General features: G+C 35.3%; 1 protein-coding gene across 1 annotated transcript in view; it reads right to left on the bottom strand.

Moving 5' to 3' along the window:
* The window catches only part of LOC107600751 (zinc finger B-box domain-containing protein 1-like), a 48,974-nt gene that overhangs the window by 1,168 nt on the left and 25,402 nt on the right, over nucleotides 1-22,404 (bottom strand). Inside the window, exons 9-15 of the mRNA XM_016292710.1 lie at nucleotides 17,999-18,102; nucleotides 15,640-15,758; nucleotides 15,433-15,497; nucleotides 14,277-15,187; nucleotides 12,945-13,171; nucleotides 10,057-10,216; nucleotides 2,145-2,285 (exon numbers count right to left, since the gene is read on the bottom strand). Coding sequence (XP_016148196.1) covers nucleotides 2,145-2,285; nucleotides 10,057-10,216; nucleotides 12,945-13,171; nucleotides 14,277-15,187; nucleotides 15,433-15,497; nucleotides 15,640-15,758; nucleotides 17,999-18,102 — 1,727 coding nt within the window. The remainder of the gene's footprint in view (nucleotides 1-2,144; nucleotides 2,286-10,056; nucleotides 10,217-12,944; nucleotides 13,172-14,276; nucleotides 15,188-15,432; nucleotides 15,498-15,639; nucleotides 15,759-17,998; nucleotides 18,103-22,404) is intronic.

Here is a 22,404-nt window from a genome sequence, read left to right as displayed (position 1 = left end):
AAACATAATTTATTCCTGTGATGCAAAGCTGAATTTTCAGCGTCATTACTCCAGTCTTCAATGTCACATGATCCTTCAGAAATCAATCATTCTAATATGCTGATTGGCTGCTCAAGAAACATTTCTGATTATTATCAGTGTTGAAAATGGCTTAAAATTATTGTGTGGCTTAATATTCTTATTGAAACCATGATGCATTTTTTTCAGGATTTTTTGATGAACAGCATTTATTGGAAATAGACACATTTTGTAACATTATAAAACTCTTTACTGTCACTTTTGATCAATTGAATGCATCCTTGCACAAAATTATTATTTTAAACATTTGAGCAATACTGTAGAAGCTAAATCAGATTCCTTCACTGAAAAGATATATTTAAAAACCAAGTAGTTCACAACTGAAATGCCCATGTGACACAGCATTTGTGATCATGTATTAGCTGATATCGCTTCCCATGATTTGGACTCAGGAGGCCGATGGCTTTGAGTATCCTCTGATGCAAAAGGCTCAATCTAGCGTGTCGAACCTGACACAAGTATATGAGATATATAGAGAAAGAACGGGAGAGAGAGAGAAAAAAAGAGAACGCATGGATGGATATCTGACGCTTTGATTTGCACCAGCCGAAATCACAGCTGTCATGCTGTTAAACAGATTATTTTTCCCTCCTCTGCAGACCTGCAAGTGATGAGCCGAGAGACAGAGAGGAAGACGTGTCGAGAGGTAGAGAAAGCAAGACTGATAAACCGAGCTAGCAAGCTGAGCTGATCTGAGCTGAGCCGAGAGATTGAGGAGCATGCCGTTGGCCGCATTCCCTGCACTCCCGCACGCGGCAACACACAGTAATCTCTTTATAAAACCTCAGCCGCGTGTGCTGGCGCAGGAAGCTCAGGAATCAGCTCGGCTTTAATTACGGGTACAAGCCAATAAATCACGCCACGGCTGAGCGTCAGCGCGACTCTTCTACAGCCATGTTATTGATGTCCTGTTGGCCATAACGCCGTGTCCGAAGGGTTGGCGGAGGCTCTCTGTAAATGATCGTTTAGTCACGGCAAAGATATGACATCAGACAGGCTCAACATCTTAAACACAGATTTAGCCGCATAAATCTGGATTAAGTCTGCACACAGAGGGGGAAATTAAGAAGAGAGATGAAGACTTTATTTTACTCTAAGGGCCTAGATTTGGGAAATAGACCACAGGATGTGATTAACACGATAGGTCGTTTCGATTAAAGGGACAGTTCAACCAAAAAATTCAAAATATGTCATTGTTTGCTCATCGTCATGTCGTTCCAAACCAGTTTGAGTTTCTTTCTACCTTGGAACACTCAAAAAGGGAAATTTTCTTGTCCATTCAATAAAAACAGACAGTGACCAGACGCTTTCAAACTCAAAAAGCACCATAAAAGTAGTTTATACGACTTGTGTGTTATATTATTATAATAGTTTATTTTCTTGAAAGAAATTATTTTTACTCAGCTAGTATGAATGCATTCAAACTGATCAAAAGTGACAGTAAAGACATTTATAATGTTACAAAAAATGTGTATTTCAAATTAGTTTTTTTTTTTTTTTTTTACTTTTATGTTCATATTTTCAAAATATATATCATGGTTTTAATATAAAACAGCACAATTGTTTTGAACATTGCTAATGATCAGAAATGTTTCCAGAAAAGGATCATGTGACACTGAAGACTGGCGTGATGATGCTGAAAATTCAGCTTTGATCACAGGAATAAATTACATTTTAGAATATATTAAGACAAAAATAACTTATTTTGAACTGTAATGATATTTCACAATATTACTGCATTTTGATCAAATAAATGCAGCCTTGGTTAGCATAAGAAACGTCTTTCAAAAAGATTTTAAAAACCATACTGATCCCATATTTTTTTTTATCCCATGTTTTCCAGATTTTCTCTGAGCATTTTGTTTTCAACATTTTTATTTTTGGCCTTTTTTTATAGACAGTCTGAGAGCAGGCATAAAATGATGAGAAACAAGATATGACACAACATGTCAACGGAACAGAATAAAGTTATATTCTTCACAGCCTCTTTTTCATGCACATTTCACATCAAATTAAATCTGGTGTCACCCATGTCTGTTGTTTTACAAGAAATGAAAGCAAATTACCTGAGAAACACAGCCTCTGTGATGACATTCTGCCACGGCATGGTGTGAACGGACGAGGGGTGCTATTGATGGGCTGAGCGTTCATCAGCGCAGTGACCAGCTGAAGACTGCTGCTGGATCTCCAGGACTCCTGCATTACAGCTACAAATAAAACAAACAATGAGATCTCCACGCAGCAAGACAACCATCATCATGTGGTCTTGAAGATAATCAGAGCTTACATATAGTTTACTAGAAGGTCCACAAGTTATTGTACATCACAGCTCTAAATATTCACACTCAAAGTGTAAACCTTCTAACAATATCCCAGTAGATGCAGACTTAGATTAAATGTACTCAGCATCAGAAGGCAAGAGGACCACATTCAAACAAACTCTAAAGTGATTTTAGTGCCAGTGAAAATAAGTTTGTGTGCACATGATGCACCAGCTATCTGACCTCTACATCCACTTCTCTTTGTCACCATCAACACTAAGATTAAGGTAAATATTATGCTGGTAATATTTGATCTAATAATAAATAGTTAACTTTCAGAATACCCAGTTGATGAAGAATATGCAGCTTCATTTTCATGCAACTTTTGGATGCTAAAAGAAAAAATAAGGAAATATAGTATGCTCAAAAAAAATTAAACTTACTGTATATTTAGGTCCATTAAGCTTATGCATTGTAACAGTATTTTCATAACATTTAAGTAAATATTCCTCCCAAATTCTCATTCTCAATAGGCATGACTTGTGAGGAGTGTGTACACTACTTTTTAAAAGTTTTTTTTTTTAAAGACATTATTTTATTCAGCAGGGATGCATTAAAATGATCAGTAATAACATTATTACAAAAGAGTTCTATTTCAAAAATCTATTTCTAAATGCTGTTTTCTATTCATCAAAGAATCGAAACTACATCATGGTGGTTTTCACAAAAATATTGATAGCTAATCTTGCATATTGATTTTTTTCAATGTCGATAATAATAAGAAATGTTTCTTGAGCTGCAAATCAGCATATCAGAATGATTTCTCTTCAAGATTCTCTTGTGATGCTGAAGAATTACAAGGAGAAGGTAACTTTTCAGGACATTACCCCATGTCCCCACTTTTCAAAACGCTTATAAATCACACAGAATGGAGTGTATTGAAAATCTGAAATAGCACAAAGTTTCCTGTGAGGGGTAGGTTTAGGGGTAGGGTTGGTGTAGGGCAATAGAATATACGGTCTTTACAGTATAAAAACCATTACGCCTATGGGATGTCCCCACTTTTCACAAAAACAAACCTGTGTGTGTCCACACAGTTTTTCTTAATTTTAGTTTCAGTTTTAGTTTTCTGTCATAACAGAACAGATTCTATAATAACCCTGATTTAATTAAAAAAAATTATGACACAATGCAAATTATCTTAATGTTAATGCAAATCGGCTTTGTTTTGTTTAAGCAAAATATTATTTCTTATTTATTTCTTTTGGTATGATTTTTGTATGAAATGTGATCTAGGCATGTTCTTGACAAGTTTTAGAAATGTTTCTTGAGCTGCAAATCAGCATATCAGAATGATTTCTCTTCAAGATTCTCTTGTGATGCTGAAGACTGGAGTTATGATGAAAATTCAGATTTGATCACAGGAATAAATTACATTTTAAAATATATTCAAATAGGCCATAGTTATTCTAAATTATAAAACATATTTCACAAGATTGCTGTTTTTATTGTATTTTTTATACAATAAATGCAGCCTTGGTGAGCATAAGAGACTCCTTTTATTTTAACATTGAAAAATCTTAACTGACCCCAAACTTTTGAAAGGTGGAGTTTTTAAATTGACATCTGATCCATTATTAGGGTTCAGACTTTGTCGGTTTCGAGAGTTTCCACGGCAGACTTTTTTGAAATTGTTAACCTCTGGTTTCCGTCCGATCATGCGGTATCATGCAGTATAATCATGCGGATCTTAAAGGAACACGCCACTATTTTTTAAAACAGGCTCATTTTCCAATTCCTCTAGAGTTAAACAGTTGAGTTTTACCGTTTTCCAATCCATTCAGGCGATCTCCGGGTCTGGCGTAGCACTTTTAGCTGCAGCTTAGCATAGATCATTGAATCTGATTAGACCGTTAGCATCTCACTCAAAAATGACCAAACTTGACTCTTCTGTAGTTACATCGTGTACTACGACCGACGGAAAATTAAAAGTTGCGATTTTCTAGGCCGATATTTTCCGTCGGTCGTAGTACACGATGTCCAGAGATTGGCTGAATGGATTCGAAAACGGTAAAACACATCTGTTTAACTCTAGTGGAGTTGGAAAATGAGCCTATTTTCAAAAATAGTGGATTGATCACAGGAATAAATTACATTTTAAAATATATTAGGCCATAGTTATTCTAAATTATAAAACATATTTCACAAGATTGCTGTTTTTATTGTATTTTTTATACAATAAATGCAGCCTTGGTGAGCATAAGAGACTCCTTTTATTTTAACATTGAAAAATCTTAACTGACCCCAAACTTTTGAAAGGTGGAGTTTTTAAAATGACATCTGATCCATTATTAGGGTTCAGACTTTGTCGGTTTCGAGAGTTTCCACGGCAGACTTTTTTGAAATTGTTAACCTCTGGTTTCCGTCCGATCATGCGGTATCATGCAGTATAATCATGCGGATCTTAAAGGAACACGCCACTATTTTTTAAAACAGGCTCATTTTCCAACTCCCCTAGAGTTAAACAGTTGAGTTTTACAATTTTCAAATGTATTCAGCCGATCTCTGGGTCTGGCGGTAGCACTTTTAGCTGCAGCTTAGCATAGATCATTGAATCTGATTAGACCGTTAGCATCTCACTCAAAAATGACCAAAGAGTTTCCATATTTTTCCTATTTAAAACTTGACTCTTCTGTAGTTACATCGTGTACTACGACCGACGGAAAATGAAAAGTTGCGATTTTCTAGGCCGATATTTTCCGTCGGTCGTAGTACACGATGTCCAGAGATTGGCTGAATGGATTCGAAAACGGTAAAACTCATCTGTTTAACTCTAGTGGAGTTGGAAAATGAGCCTATTTTCAAAAATAGTGGAGTGTTCCTTTAACTCAACAGAGCTCTGTTATTTCTAATAAAAGACATCTTAAGTGTACTTGTGCTCCTGTGAAAAGAAGATAATCTGCTGCAAGGTCAGTTCTTACAGAATTATGTGCTGTTTGTACAGTAACACTTAACTATTATGAACCTTACTGAGGTCTAGACAATGTTTCATGTCTGTACGAATGTCATTAAGGCATCTTGACCCAAACATCTCATAATGGCAGGATCCAAGCTGACTGACTGATTTGATAGAATTTCCACTTGTTTTAATAGCTGTATCTTGCCCTCTAATCCTCAGCAGTCTTTATCTTTTTTCTATATACCTAGCAAACTCCCTGTGTGGTTCTGCTCTTCTCTAGATGTTTGAGCTGGAGCTGGGCTGGGTTGCAGGACTCCAGGGTCCAGTCCCAAAGTCAGGATCCCCTCTAGGTCTTGGTACTGCCCCGACTGGATGTCCTGTCGCTGGGCTACAGAATGAATGGCCTGTGGGAGAGAAGAAAAATAGAAAGAACATTAGTCATTAGTGTTCAATGACATGGCGCTAATGTATTCAAAATGACATAAAAATGCAATTTATACAGACAATGACTTGAATACTTCTCTTATATGTTGAAAATGTTTTAAATTTCTGCATTAAAATTAATTTAACATTTCTGGCAGTCTTAAAGTACAAAAATGTCTGGATGGTAATTGTCGTGAGATCATAATAAATAAATAAGAAAAAATAGTAATAAAAAGGCTACTATTGTTTTTTGTTTTTTTTTAAGTTATCTGTTATCATTCACATTTATCTCAGTACCATATACACTAACCTTTAGGGCTGCACAATTAATCAAATTTCTAATCGCAATTACAATTATGGATGCCACAATTACGTAATCGTTCAAAGTCCACTTATGTTATTCTGCACGCTTAAGATATGTTTTTTTCTTTCTACATGTTATCTTAAGGGTTTTTCCATTGTTTTAGTTTTAGTTTTAGTATAACATTATAATACCATTCATATTTTTACTTTTTTTATAATTTAAAGAAGAAACCAATCCGATGTATAGTTGACATTTGAGGCTTAATACTATAGAAAAGCACAAAGTTTTTCAGTTAGAGTGATTTCAGCTTGTTTATTTTCATATAAAAATACGGCATGCAGTTGCATCAAACAATGGTATATACATCATTCAATGTAAATTGTGATAATCGTAATTAATAATCGCAATTACAATTTCAAGGGAATAAATGACAAGTATGATTTTTGTCATAATCGTGCAGCCCTAGTTTAAGGTCAGAAAGACTTTTTAATGTTTTTGAAAGAATGTTCACCAAGACTGCAGGTTTAGTATGTGTTGTTTTATGCAAGACTGAAGTTTATTATTTATTTTTCTTTCTTTTTTTACATTATATTGTTAAGCTACCAATTATAAAAAAAATATAAAATTGGTAAAATACCAATTATTAAGGTCTATTAATCTTGCATTATGCGAACATAAAAACATATATTAAAAAAGTGAATTCTGAAACTGCTGTTTGCTATAGAATAATAACCAAATTAAGTATTTTATATATATCTACTCGTATCAATATCATATATCCATATGGGGTCATATTGTTCTGCAATGAAATTCTATTTTAGTAACACTTTCACCAAGTGACACACTCACCAAGTATGCATTTATTTGAAATAAAATGCAGTAAAAATCAGTATATTGTGAAACATTATTACACTTTAAAACAACTGCTTTCTATTTGAATATATTATAAAATTGGATTTATTCCTGTGATGCAAAGCTGAATTTTTAGCTTCATTACTTCAGTTTTCAGTATCACATGATCCTTCAAAAATCATTCTAATATGCTGTGCTATTTGTGCACAATAAACATTTAATATTATTATCAATATTGAAAACAGTTGTGCTGCTTAATATGCAGGATACATTTTTCCAAGATTCTTTAATGAATAAAAAGCTCAAAAGAATAGCATTTCTTTGAAATTTTGTACCAACGTAAAAGATTTTACTGTCACTTTTAATCAGTTTCATGCATCCTGCCTAAATAAAAGTATAAATTTATTTTAAAAGAAAAAAAAAAGTGTACTCTGCCTGTTTATGGTCATGTTTTGCTCACTTTTAGGCATTTAAGTTTTTATCTCTTATGCAGGTTAAATTAGGCCGAATTTAATTTGTCAATTTCAGATGGAGTGCATGGACAGACAAAGATCTTTTTAAAAGAAAAAAAACTGTTTTAAACTGAAAGGAAATGAGAAACAATTATGTTTTGATTGAATTCCAGTCGGTGTCCTTTAAATGGAAAATGAGGTAGGGGAAAAAGAATCGGCGGGTGGTAATTAAGGTCGCCAGACAAAAGAGCAGAGATAAGGCCACTTTCTGATCAGACATTTAATTTTTAGGTGTTTAATGTAATTCATTCTCTTTTCTCTCTCCTTGTTACGCCATTAAACGCTGATAGTCCATTTGCTGCTGACTTGACGGCTCTGTTTCCTCTTGCCCCTCATCAGCTGAGTAGTCTTTGTTTTTTCCTGCTATAACCTCTAACATAGCATGAAATCTGCAATTAAATTACATAGGAGTAATATCTTTAGTCTTTAGTATATGAGTTTCCAGCAAGGCCGTTCAACAGGAATTACAAAATTCATTTTACAGTTCTCATACTCTCTTTTTTTTATATATAATATTTCCAGCAGAGAGTCTGTGAAAGCTCATGTTTTTCACTATATCATTGTGGCTGCATTTCCATCTTCATATAACCTATAGACTAACAAAAGTTTGGGGACAGAAAGATTTCTTTTTTTAAGAAATCAATACTTTTATTTAGCAATGATGCATTAAATTTATCAAAACATTTATGTTACAAAATATTTATATTTCAAATAAATGCAGTTCTTTCGAACTTTCTTTCTATTCATCATATAATCCTGAAAAAAAGCATCCACAAAAAAAAAAAACTGACATTTGAATCCTGGATATTTTAACATTGATAATAATAAGGAATATTTTTGACAAGCAAATCAGCATTTATATAATAATATTTCAAAGTTTGCATTCTATTTTTGATTAAATGAATGCAGACTTGGTGAGTATAAAAGACTAAAAATATTTAAAAACCACAAACATCTTGTATACTAACTGGTCTGAATAGTGGGTCATGGGTAACCTGTTACAAGTAACTGAGGTTGAGGAATCGACAGGTCTCTGATCACCTGAGAAGATCCTGTAAACAGGTCCGGTTCTATGGTGTCACGGTCTGACTTTGTGAGGTTTGTGAAAGTGAAATGAGGGTCTGCCAGAGGGGTTGTGGTGGGACACAGAGAGGGAAAGCCATTCTTTTGTTCTTCTGCATCTGTGATTCGTCTCAGTTCTTCATCAGATGAGTCTTCCTCACTGGGCACCAGGCAAGCATCTTCACCTGTCATTTCCTCTTCTGAATCTGAGCAGTGACAAATAGTGAGAGAGGAGAAACCATGAGGACAGGAGGAGAGAAAACATTGAGACGTTTCGGCAGGAGGCCGGCAGTGAGGATGCAAACGCGCACCCTTATCTAACACTCGCAGCGAGCCGCCTGGACATGGTCTAGCAGAGCTTGCGTGTTTCTCTTCCCTGCTTCCCGTCTGCTGCCTCCTGCATTAATAATGCTTATCCTACACAGCTTGAAGCTTCCATCACTCTGGTAGTCAGCAAATACTGCAGAAACAACCGCTGTGTGAACGAAGGCTGATGTCTACTAATGTTTTCTCATCATCTTTATTCTCTGATGCAGATGTGCTGGACCCCAAGGGATGGGCAAATCAGGTTTTTGTCATTTATTAAGTATTTTTTGAATGTTTATCAAACAGCTCTTTGGAATACTTGATTTGGATTGGTTATTCATGCATATATGATTGTACAAAGATGATAAACTGTATAATTGTCCTACACATCCTTCATAGCTGCACTAGTTTCACGTCTCTCTTGTCACACCTCAAATTCATATTTCATGCCATACACAAACATGACCCTGAACTTTTGAACGGTAGTGTATATGTTACTTATTATTTATTGTACATTTGTGTCTTTTACCATATTGGTGTTGCCACCATTTTATAAAATCAACAAGCCACTTGTATGTTACAGTGGTTTTGCATTGGTTAAATTCTAAAGGCTTTACATTTTGCCTAATAACACCTCTTAAGCATAGTAAAATCTGTAATGCACAGCCAGCTTTGAGTGGTATATTGGTTTTAAATATATTTAAACTGCTATTAATTACAAAGGAAACAGTCTACATCACTCACAAACATTTTCGAAGGATAATTATAAACACAGAGGCTCAAGCACATCATGGAAGACAAACAAAATTGCAATTAGACACTGCCAAAAGTTGCGATTTTCTAGGCCGATATTTTCCGTCGGTCGTAGTACACGATGTCCAGAGATTGGCTGAATGGATTCGAAAACGGTAAAACACATCTGTTTAACTCTAGTGGAGTTGGAAAATGAGCCTATTTTCAAAAATAGTGGAGTGTTCCTTTAACTCAACAGAGCTCTGTTATTTCTAATAAAAGACATCTTAAGTGTACTTGTGCTCCTGTGAAAAGAAGATAATCTGCTGCAAGGTCAGTTCTTACAGAATTATGTGCTGTTTGTACAGTAACACTTAACTATTATGAACCTTACTGAGGTCTAGACAATGTTTCATGTCTGTACGAATGTCATTAAGGCATCTTGACCCAAACATCTCATAATGGCAGGATCCAAGCTGACTGACTGATTTGATAGAATTTCCACTTGTTTTAATAGCTGTATCTTGCCCTCTAATCCTCAGCAGTCTTTATCTTTTTTCTATATACCTAGCAAACTCCCTGTGTGGTTCTGCTCTTCTCTAGATGTTTGAGCTGGAGCTGGGCTGGGTTGCAGGACTCCAGGGTCCAGTCCCAAAGTCAGGATCCCCTCTAGGTCTTGGTACTGCCCCGACTGGATGTCCTGTCGCTGGGCTACAGAATGAATGGCCTGTGGGAGAGAAGAAAAATAGAAAGAACATTTGTCATTAGTGTTCAATGACATGGCGCTAATGTATTCAAAATGACATAAAAATGCAATTTATACAGACAATGACTTGAACACTTCTCTTATATGTTGAAAATGTTTTAAATTTCTGCATTAAAATTAATTTAACATTTCTGGCAGTCTTAAAGTACAAAAATGTCTGGATGGTAATTGTCGTGAGATCATAATAAATAAATAAGAAAAAATAGTAATAAAAAGGCTACTATTGTTTTTTGTTTTTTTTTAAGTTATCTGTTATCATTCACATTTATCTCAGTACCATATACACTAACCTTTAGGGCTGCACAATTAATCAAATTTCTAATCGCAATTACAATTATGGATGCCACAATTACGTAATCGTTCAAAGTCCACTTATGTTATTCTGCACGCTTAAGATATGTTTTTTTCTTTCTACATGTTATCTTAAGGGTTTTTCCATTGTTTTAGTTTTAGTTTTAGTATAACATTATAATACCATTCATATTTTTACTTTTTTTATAATTTAAAGAAGAAACCAATCCGATGTATAGTTGACATTTGAGGCTTAATACTATAGAAAAGCACAAAGTTTTTCAGTTAGAGTGATTTCAGCTTGTTTATTTTCATATAAAAATACGGCATGCAGTTGCATCAAACAATGGTATATACATCATTCAATGTAAATTGTGATAATCGTAATTAATAATCGCAATTACAATTTCAAGGGAATAAATGACAAGTATGATTTTTGTCATAATCGTGCAGCCCTAGTTTAAGGTCAGAAAGACTTTTTAATGTTTTTGAAAGAATGTTCACCAAGACTGCAGGTTTAGTATGTGTTGTTTTATGCAAGACTGAAGTTTATTATTTATTTTTCTTTCTTTTTTTACATTATATTGTTAAGCTACCAATTATAAAAAAAATATAAAATTGGTAAAATACCAATTATTAAGGTCTATTAATCTTGCATTATGCGAACATAAAAATATATATTAAAAAAGTGAATTCTGAAACTGCTGTTTGCTATAGAATAATAACCAAATTAAGTATTTTATATATATCTACTCGTATCAATATCATATATCCATATGGGGTCATATTGTTCTGCAATGAAATTCTATTTTAGTAACACTTTCACCAAGTGACACACTCACCAAGTATGCATTTATTTGAAATAAAATGCAGTAAAAATCAGTATATTGTGAAACATTATTACACTTTAAAACAACTGCTTTCTATTTGAATATATTATAAAATTGGATTTATTCCTGTGATGCAAAGCTGAATTTTTAGCTTCATTACTTCAGTTTTCAGTATCACATGATCCTTCAAAAATCATTCTAATATGCTGTGCTATTTGTGCACAATAAACATTTAATATTATTATCAATATTGAAAACAGTTGTGCTGCTTAATATGCAGGATACATTTTTCCAAGATTCTTTAATGAATAAAAAGCTCAAAAGAATAGCATTTCTTTGAAATTTTGTACCAACGTAAAAGATTTTACTGTCACTTTTAATCAGTTTCATGCATCCTGCCTAAATAAAAGTATAAATTTATTTTAAAAGAAAAAAAAAAGTGTACTCTGCCTGTTTATGGTCATGTTTTGCTCACTTTTAGGCATTTAAGTTTTTATCTCTTATGCAGGTTAAATTAGGCCGAATTTAATTTGTCAATTTCAGATGGAGTGCATGGACAGACAAAGATCTTTTTAAAAGAAAAAAAACTGTTTTAAACTGAAAGGAAATGAGAAACAATTATGTTTTGATTGAATTCCAGTCGGTGTCCTTTAAATGGAAAATGAGGTAGGGGAAAAAGAATCGGCGGGTGGTAATTAAGGTCGCCAGACAAAAGAGCAGAGATAAGGCCACTTTCTGATCAGACATTTAATTTTTAGGTGTTTAATGTAATTCATTCTCTTTTCTCTCTCCTTGTTACGCCATTAAACGCTGATAGTCCATTTGCTGCTGACTTGACGGCTCTGTTTCCTCTTGCCCCTCATCAGCTGAGTAGTCTTTGTTTTTTCCTGCTATAACCTCTAACATAGCATGAAATCTGCAATTAAATTACATAGGAGTAATATCTTTAGTCTTTAGTATATGAGTTTCCAGCAAGGCCGTTCAACAGGAATTACAAAATTCATTTTACAGTTCTCATACTCTCTTTTTTTTATATATAATATTTCCAGCAGAGAGTCTGTGAAAGCTCATGTTTTTCACTATATCATTGTGGCTGCATTTCCATCTTCATATAACCTATAGACTAACAAAAGTTTGGGGACAGAAAGATTTCTTTTTTTAAGAAATCAATACTTTTATTTAGCAATGATGCATTAAATTTATCAAAACATTTATGTTACAAAATATTTCTATTTCAAATAAATGCAGTTCTTTCGAACTTTCTTTCTATTCATCATATAATCCTGAAAAAAAGCATCCACAAAAAAAAAAAACTGACATTTGAATCCTGGATATTTTAACATTGATAATAATAAGGAATATTTTTGACAAGCAAATCAGCATTTATATAATAATATTTCAAAGTTTGCATTCTATTTTTGATTAAATGAATGCAGACTTGGTGAGTATAAAAGACTAAAAATATTTAAAAACCACAAACATCTTGTATACTAACTGGTCTGAATAGTGGGTCATGGGTAACCTGTTACAAGTAACTGAGGTTGAGGAATCGACAGGTCTCTGATCACCTGAGAAGATCCTGTAAACAGGTCCGGTTCTATGGTGTCACGGTCTGACTTTGTGAGGTTTGTGAAAGTGAAATGAGGGTCTGCCAGAGGGGTTGTGGTGGGACACAGAGAGGGAAAGCCATTCTTTTGTTCTTCTGCATCTGTGATTCGTCTCAGTTCTTCATCAGATGAGTCTTCCTCACTGGGCACCAGGCAAGCATCTTCACCTGTCATTTCCTCTTCTGAATCTGAGCAGTGACAAATAGTGAGAGAGGAGAAACCATGAGGACAGGAGGAGAGAAAACATTGAGACGTTTCGGCAGGAGGCCGGCAGTGAGGATGCAAACGCGCACCCTTATCTAACACTCGCAGCGAGCCGCCTGGACATGGTCTAGCAGAGCTTGCGTGTTTCTCTTCCCTGCTTCCCGTCTGCTGCCTCCTGCATTAATAATGCTTATCCTACACAGCTTGAAGCTTCCATCACTCTGGTAGTCAGCAAATACTGCAGAAACAACCGCTGTGTGAACGAAGGCTGATGTCTACTAATGTTTTCTCATCATCTTTATTCTCTGATGCAGATGTGCTGGACCCCAAGGGATGGGCAAATCAGGTTTTTGTCATTTATTAAGTATTTTTTGAATGTTTATCAAACAGCTCTTTGGAATACTTGATTTGGATTGGTTATTCATGCATATATGATTGTACAAAGATGATAAACTGTATAATTGTCCTACACATCCTTCATAGCTGCACTAGTTTCACGTCTCTCTTGTCACACCTCAAATTCATATTTCATGCCATACACAAACATGACCCTGAACTTTTGAACGGTAGTGTATATGTTACTTATTATTTATTGTACATTTGTGTCTTTTACCATATTGGTGTTGCCACCATTTTATAAAATCAACAAGCCACTTGTATGTTACAGTGGTTTTGCATTGGTTAAATTCTAAAGGCTTTACATTTTGCCTAATAACACCTCTTAAGCATAGTAAAATCTGTAATGCACAGCCAGCTTTGAGTGGTATATTGGTTTTAAATATATTTAAACTGCTATTAATTACAAAGGAAACAGTCTACATCACTCACAAACATTTTCGAAGGATAATTATAAACACAGAGGCTCAAGCACATCATGGAAGACAAACAAAATTGCAATTAGACACTGCCAACTAACATTTTCAATGTTCAGACAACACAGTTGACCCTGAGTGGTCAGCTAAATATCTACAGCGGATCTAAAATATGAATAGTTAATTATAACTAGTTATGGTTAATTATTCATATTTCCTGTCATGAGCTGATTCGTTACAACTTCAATTAAAATCTACCAATGGAAATCATACTAACCTGACATGCTCAGCTGTAAGGACAGCACTGTAGTTTTGGGTGACCTCTGTGAGGCCTTTAACCATTTGGAGGCCGGAGGTGAGCGGTGCCCGTCAGTATGAGAGGATTCAGCTCTCGGCGTAGAGGACCTGATGGAGTCATAGGTAGGCATAGTAGATGTACTTCTATCTGAGACTAATGCAGACTGTGATGATTCTCTAGGTGATGGCTTTAATGAAGGAACTGTGGCGCTTGGGGAAGTGATAGCAAATTCTGGAGACAGTTGAGCTAATTTTGGTTTAGAAACAGGTGTTGAATGAGCAGGTATGGATTGGATTGGGTTGACTGGAGAGGAAGCTGATCTAGACCTCGGGGATGGAGAATCTGGAGGTTTTGGACTTTGTTTAGAGATGAGAAATGCAGGAGAATGACTTTGAGAAGACCTAACAGACGGCACTCTACCAGGAGATGGCCTGATAGTGGAAATGTGGTCCTCAAAGCCTAAGAGAGTTTGATTTAATTTGGTTTTTGGGAGTGAAGGAGATGATGTTGGCAGAAGCTCTGAGGGTTTATCCTGTTGTGCTGAAGAAGATCTCATCCGTGGGCTTGGTTTTGGAGAGTCACTGAGTTCCACTTTCTGGCCTCCTGTTTGTGAAGTCAACAGAAATGGCTCTGAGGTAGTCGACAGGTGCTGTGATTTCTGAAGCCTCGTTTGAAGTGGAGAGAAGCTTTCTGATCTTGGCAATGATGACGAAGATTGTGTGGCCTCTTGAAACGACGGCCACATCTCAGGAGAAGAGTTGATTTTTGTGCCAGAATTACATTCACTGAAGGATTCTTTGGTCATCTCGGAGAAGGACGGTGTGGAAGGCAAGACCGAATATCCAAAATCTCCTCCTTCAGATAAATCTTCATTTCCAACAGCTGCAAACCTTAAGGAAGAAAAACAGACATGCATACTGTATATAACATCTAACAACTTACTCCCACAGTTAACAGTCTTATTTTAAGTCTAGTTATGGCTGATATAAATGCAAATGTCAACATGACACTGTATTTGTGTCAGTTCTCAGCAACTTCAATAATATTGTTGCTTCAAGACGACACTCCTACTGTGAACTTTTCTGTCACTTCCTTTCAAAAAGTCTAACTTTTGCCTTGATCTTGTGTTTCTTACATTTTGCTCTCATTTCCCTGCTTGACTCCAAAGGATCTGTACAATGTAGCGTCTCCAGCCATCTTCTGGAGAAATTAAAGTGATAAAAACAGTGGTTGTCAGAAGAAGACAGAATGATAAGTGTAAAGAAACATCATTGAGGAGTCATTCTCTGGCTACCGCCCAGCAGTCCATTAGAGAAACTAGGGTGGTGGGGTTCAGAATTACCTCATCTAACTCTATGATGCTTAAACAGGATTCTGCAGGGCTGTCCGCTTTCCCAGCATCCTCAGCAGGAGCGATCGTGAAGAGAGAGGTAAAGTATTTATGCAACTCCATCCGCTCTGCTGCAAATCAGAGATGCAGTAAAACAGATTTATGCTTAGAGTTAAACACTGAAATTAAATCAGCTCAATGTTCAGTTTCTACATACTTATTCATAATACAGAGTGACAGATCTCCAGATTTATTTCAGTCCATGCCCTGTGAAAATTCTTTTTTTATTTTTTTAAGACATTAATTTATTTTCTGAATAAATACCCCATCCGTGCACAATTCATTCATGTATATTATTTAAAGAAAAAAATGTTTTCATAATATTTCAAAATACACTACTGTTTAAAGAGTTGGTATCAGTTAGATTTGAACACTTTTACCAACAGTAAAGAAATAATGTTAATAAATGGATTACATTTTTAAAATGTATTCCATTTAAATAATTATTTTTTTTTAAATCTTTCAAACTTTCTACTCATCAATGAATACTAAAATTGCACTGTTTTTCAGTTACTGCTACAGTACAGCTGTCTTGGTGAGAATAAGACTTTTGAATGGTGGAGTATAATACATTTTCCACCTTTGAACATTTTTTTTTTTTTCTGATGATGTAAACAAGGCCGTGGACATGGGGAAAAAATTATTTAATGATCTTATTAAATTCTTGCCACATATTCTGTTCACCACAATTTTTTTTTACCTATTTCAACTTAAAAACGTTAGCTCAGTTGCTGCCTTAAATTTGAAAGTATAATCAGCTTGGTAGTACAAGTAATTTCAACGTAAATTACTGTACATTAAACTGACAAAAAAAAATCAAGTTGAATTTCATATAACTTAAAAAAGTTGAAATTGCTTATTTTGATGAGTTAAAGTAATGTAAAAACATAAGTTGCCATAACTTACTGATCATATCATTTTTACAGTGTTGCAGTCAGAAAAATGTCACATTACAAAAATATAATCAGCTTGGTAGTACAAGTAATTTCAACGTAAATTACTGTACATTAAACTGACAAAAAAAAATCAAGTTGAATTTCATATAACTTAAAGTTGAAATTGCTTATTTTGATGAGTTAAAGTAATGTAAAAACATAAGTTGCCATAACTTACTGATCATATCATTTTTACAGTGTTGCAGTCAGAAAAATGTCACATTACAAAAGTGAAATGCTTTGTGAATGTTGTTTCATGTTTTTAAATGCAGGATGAATCAAGATAAGCTGTTGACAGACTGAACAGGTAATGACCAACCAGCAGAATCCAAATCAGATGAACCATCAAAAAGACGCCATTTGAAAAAGTGACTGAAAAGTGTTTTGGGTGTGAGCATCACGGAGAGGGGCTTTAGAAAAGATGCAACAGGCTCGGGCTGGTGCTGACGAAGAGAGAAGGCGCTCATCGTGGGGCTGTTTGGGAAAAGCTGAAGGTGGTCAGTTCTTTGACAGCTGTGATCAACTGGCCTCTCAGCAGCACCTAGAAACTTCTCTCAATCAGCTCTGTGATCACCCTTCAGGGACAGAGTGATGGATCCGAGTTGCCAGCTGTGAGAGGAAAGCTGCCCTCTGCAGTGACTCTTAAAGCTCATTTCTCCAACTTTTTTGAGAGAGAGCAAGCATTTCTACGGGTCTATGTGAATCGCAGCATGTACACAACCGGTCACACACCATTCCTTGCCATCCATGGTCGAACTCAGGTATGACGATATGACAAGTTTAAATAAAAGAATAAATTCACATCAACAAACAGTTGATGGTAGCCATTGACTTCTATTGTATTTTTTCCATGCTATAGAAGTCAATAGCTACAATCAACTGTTCAGTTACCAACATTTTTCAAAACATCTTCTTTTGTGCTTAGCAGAAGAAAGAAACTCATACAGGTTTGGAACAACTTGAGTAAATGGTGAGTAAATGATGACAGATTTTTGGGGTGGGTTATCCCTTTAAATGTTTGCAAGAAAAAAAGAAAAAGAAAGGTAAATATGAGCAAAGAAGAACAAAAAACTAACCTTTCACTGAAGTAAAACAATTGAAAGTGGGGGGAATATAATTATGAAATTAATGTTTTTTCTCCAATACACGTTGGCCACAATTATTAGCACCCCTAGAAATTCTTATAATTTGAATATTTCCATTCATATTTCCATTTTATTTTACCTTTAATTTACCAAGGGGGCTAATAATTCTGACCACAACTGTATGTATATAAATATGGTCAAAAGTGATTTCATGTTTTAAATTGTGTGACGTGAATGTCTATTATCAGTTTACTGTTTAATTGCGTGTGTGTGTGATGAAACGGGCCACACCTGTCAGTTTTCGGCTCAGTTCATCCGTCTCTGTGGGTGGAGGTGTGGGTGGTTCCGGTTGGCGTTGGACGACAGACCGGTGCTGAAATTCTTCAATTTGTCCTCTGAGGGAGAGAAAATAACGCTGCTCCCAGTAAATCACACTCAGAAATTTGAGGATAATTAATCAGGCTCCCTTTCCTCAATGGTGCATCTATAAATAAACAACATTTCAGCACAGCACAGAACTTTAGTAAAAGCTTTATGCTCCTCTGAAAAAATATTTCCCCAGTAGGAAAAAATATCATTAACCAATAATGTTATAGCCTGACATGTTTCACTTCCTTTCAGCTTTTTTTTTTCCCCAATCGATTCCTGATGTATAAAATCAAGCCTTGCCCTACATTATTTTAGGGATGTGTACAACTACACATTTTCAAAAACAGCTAGTTGGTGGGCTGCATGATTGAGTAGTCAACCTGCCAATGTTAATGAAGGTCTGTAAAATTAGGCCACTTTTGGATCAAGTTCTCCAAATACAATTGAGTGTCATAGCGATATACTGACACTAAGAATAGTGTAGCTGAGTGACATACCATGACTTATGAATGTGACAAATACATAATCATTTTTAAAATATATATGTTTTTGTTCTAGTATATTTTTTATATTTATTTTCTTGTTTTCTTCTTAACTTCCTTGAAACAAAACAAATTTACTCTAAGAAGCAAAATGAGATGTTAAGGTCTAAATGTTTTTGAGGTTTATGAGCAAGAAAAGTAAGAAAAACCTGTCTGCCATAGTTCGTTTATTTATGAATACTTAAATATTTATAGCGAAAAACAAGATGTTCTTGCAGCATATACTTTTAATTATTGTAATAATTATGATAACAATAATAAAAAATAATAGAAGTCTCCTTTTGCTTAACAAGGCTACATTTATTTGAAAATTATTCAAATTTAAAAGAACTACTTCCTATTTGAATATATTGTAAAATGTAATTTATTCCTGTGATCAAAGCTGAATTTTCAGCATCATTCCTCCAGTCTTCAGTGTCACATGATCCTTCAGAAATCATTCTAATATATTGACTGGCTTCACAAGAAACATTTCTTATTATCATCATTGTTAAAAACAGTTGTTCTGCTTAATATTTGAGTGGAAATCATGATACTTTTTTTCAGGATTATTTGATGAATACAGCATTTGTTTAAAACAGAAATCTTTTATAACATTATAAATGTATGTACTGTCACTTTTGATCAATTTAATGCATCCTTGCATAATAAAAATATGTATTTCTTTAAAAAAAATATTACTGGCCCCAAACTTATGTCACATTATGAAAGTTAAATGTAAAAGCTGTTTCAACAGAGCATACAAAGAGTGTATTCTCTCTTCAGTTAATACAAGGAAAGCGACATCATTTCAATCCAATAACAAAGGAAAGCGGCTGAAGGAAGTTGATGACCCAGACTTCCTGGGTCCGAGAGTAAATCTCAGCTCAGCCAGATTCCCCTGATCCACAGGTTTAGTCCTTTAAACCTTTCCCTTCCTTTTCCCGGCGATTTACCATACAAACGTCTCTCTCTTTTATTCGTTGTGCTCTCGTCTCCTTTCCTGAAGCCAACTCTTGCTGCCTCAGCAGGACAACCTGCTTTCCTCATTGTGTGTGCGTGTGTGTGTTTGTGAGCGTATGAAGGGATTAGATACCCCTATCACACACTCCATTCCTCCAGAGTGTGAGCTGCAGCCCTGGGCCACACGTCTGCCCTCCTCCCACAGAACCCAAACACACAAACGCACATGCTGGGAAAATCCAGCTTCCTGTTCCGAGATTCTTCACACAAGAAGGCAATTTAACGGATTCACAATTAGACCTTTCTTGAATAGCCGACCTAAATACCATCGCTGCCACAGATACCATAATGCTCAAGAAGCCCGAGAAGCGGTTCAAAGCACTTAGGAGGGTTTACAGATACTGTGTTTGTGTGTTTTGCTCGCTTTTGTCAGGCTTTCTCATTTCGTAGGCGAGCATCGCAATCTTTTGGGGGGCAGACGAACTGTTTCACTGGCTCTGTTTCAAAACTTAGTGTGCTGCCTACATAGATGGCTGTCTTCAAAGGCAGCACCCTAACTGAAATGGAAGCTTGACTGATCTAGAATGTACTACACAGTGTTATTTTAGTATTATTTATACACTGTTAAAAGTTGTAGTGTGAAATTACAGTATTTTCCAGGTTAATATTTGCATTACTTTCACAGTAATTTCACAGTGGGACTTGAACAGCATCATATTGTGTTCCTACAGTGCATATGTACTCTGAAGGCACCCAGCATGCAATGCAGCATGGATAGATCATGCTGAAGATTTTTTTCATTCTTGTTGGTTTTATTTGTGCTACTGAACTTGTTTTTGGTTCACTTTTAGCCATTTGTGTTGTTTGTTTATTTTGTAATGTTGATTTATGCTGTAAGTGTTGTTTTTATTCGTTGAGTGTTACCATTGTTGTGTTTTGTATGTCGAGTATTGATGTCACATCTTTCAAAGACGTTTCTCAGCAGTTGTTTCACTACTGTGAAAGATCCATCCACGAACAGTTATGAATATGAAATAGGTTATTGATTAATCTTCAAGCTTAAATAAAATCTTCATGTTCATGCTAAGAATAATTCAACTATCTTCAACTAAATTCCGGCAATTTCATATTCTGGCTTATTGTCATTTTAACAAATGTTTTCATTTGTTACACTTCCGATATGACTAGATCAGAAATTCAAATATGAATATGCATGGTCACAGAGCCCAGACATATGGGCTCACCATTATGGTGACTTCAAAACAATAACAGTATAAACATCTAAATTGCTCACAGTGGCACAGTTAAAGACAACTTTATAATGTGAATTCACAGTAAACAAAAAGCAGTAAATTACTGTGATGTTAGCATCACTCTGCTGTTCATTCTCAGTCAGTTGTAAGAAAATAACCCAGCATGCATTGACTTCACTGTATTGTAAAAATAATACTCTTTAATCCTGTAAATTCCTGCCAATTTTGTACAGTGTATACTATTACAGTCTTTAAGTCAAGTCACCTTTATTTAAATAGCGCTTTATACAATACAGATTGTGTCAAAGCAGCGTTACAGTGTCAAACAGGAAAATAGTTTGTAAATAATGCAAGAGGACAATAACAAACAGTCCTTTTTCAGCTAAAGACAATATTTCTCTTTATTAATACTTTGAATTAGCTTTTGTTTTTATATTTTCAGTTTTCATTTTAATTTTAGTAATTTTGTTATGTGCGTTTTTCGTTTTTATTCACTTTTGTTTTTTAGCTTTATTTTTAATTCAGTTTTAGGAATTTTAGTACTTCAACATCAACTTTTTTTTTCTTTTTTTCAGTTAGTTTCCAAGGCAACATTTCTCATTATTTAGGGTTAGATTTTTTGTCAATATTTATACTTACTATACTATATTTCCCTTTAAAGGTGTCATATGATGCGATTAAAAATGTTCCTTTCTCTTTGAAGTGTTACAAGCTCTTGGTGCATAAAGAAGATCTGTAAAGTTGCAAAAATTAAAGTCTCAAATCCAAAGATTAAAACGAAAAAGATATTCTTTATAAAAGTTAAGAGTCAACCATGCCACCTAAAACGGCTCGTTCTAACACGCTCCCACATGTCTACGTCACGATGTGGGAAGATTTGCATAACACCGCCAAAATGTTCACGCAAAGAAAGAAGGCGTAACTTTTATTCTCACTGTAGTATTGTTGTTGCTGCTGCCGCCATGTCGTGAAGACGTTGTGTGCTTCGTTGTGTAAGCGAAACTACTTTGTTTGGCCTTCCTAAAGAGGACGATATCCGCTTCGTCATGCCTGGAGCTGATCTGTGCTGGTCGCTGAGGAAATACATCAACTTCACGCTGTGGATCGCCGGATCAGCTTTCACCGTGGACGAAGCGGATTCTAGCCCCGGGTCGTCACATGTGGTTGCCGCAAGCCCGCCGGCCCCTCCTTCGTCGAATTAGCCGGCCGCGCCGTTCTCAAACCCAGTCCGCCTCCGCTCACTCTAGGCCGCCGCCGTGTGTGACGCTGTGTTTCGCTGTGAAAGCGAAACTACTTTGTTTGGTCTTCCAAAAGAGGACACGACTACAAATCAGTGGTTAAGTTGTATTTACAACACTGTTCCAGAACACTTCAACCCAAATATTCAGATGTGTGCAGCACATTTTATGGAGGAGTGTTTCCTGATCCTGGGAGAGTAGACTACAATGCCGGCTGTTCTGATTTACAGACTGTAAGTACGTTTTTTATATTTAAAGAATTTGCCACTGATGATTCAAAGTTTTGGGCAGTGTAGAGTAGCGCTTGTTGTTTGTCATTTCTCCAATCACAAATGCAGACATGGTTTTATGTT

The sequence above is a fragment of the Sinocyclocheilus grahami genome, unplaced genomic scaffold, assembly GCF_001515645.1.
Source record: "Sinocyclocheilus grahami isolate Dianchi unplaced genomic scaffold, SAMN03320097.WGS_v1.1 scaffold14.1, whole genome shotgun sequence".
Classification (NCBI taxonomy): domain Eukaryota; kingdom Metazoa; phylum Chordata; class Actinopteri; order Cypriniformes; family Cyprinidae; genus Sinocyclocheilus; species Sinocyclocheilus grahami.
The sequence above is the reverse complement of the archived record's forward strand: the minus strand, read 5'-3'. Positions and strand labels throughout refer to the sequence as shown.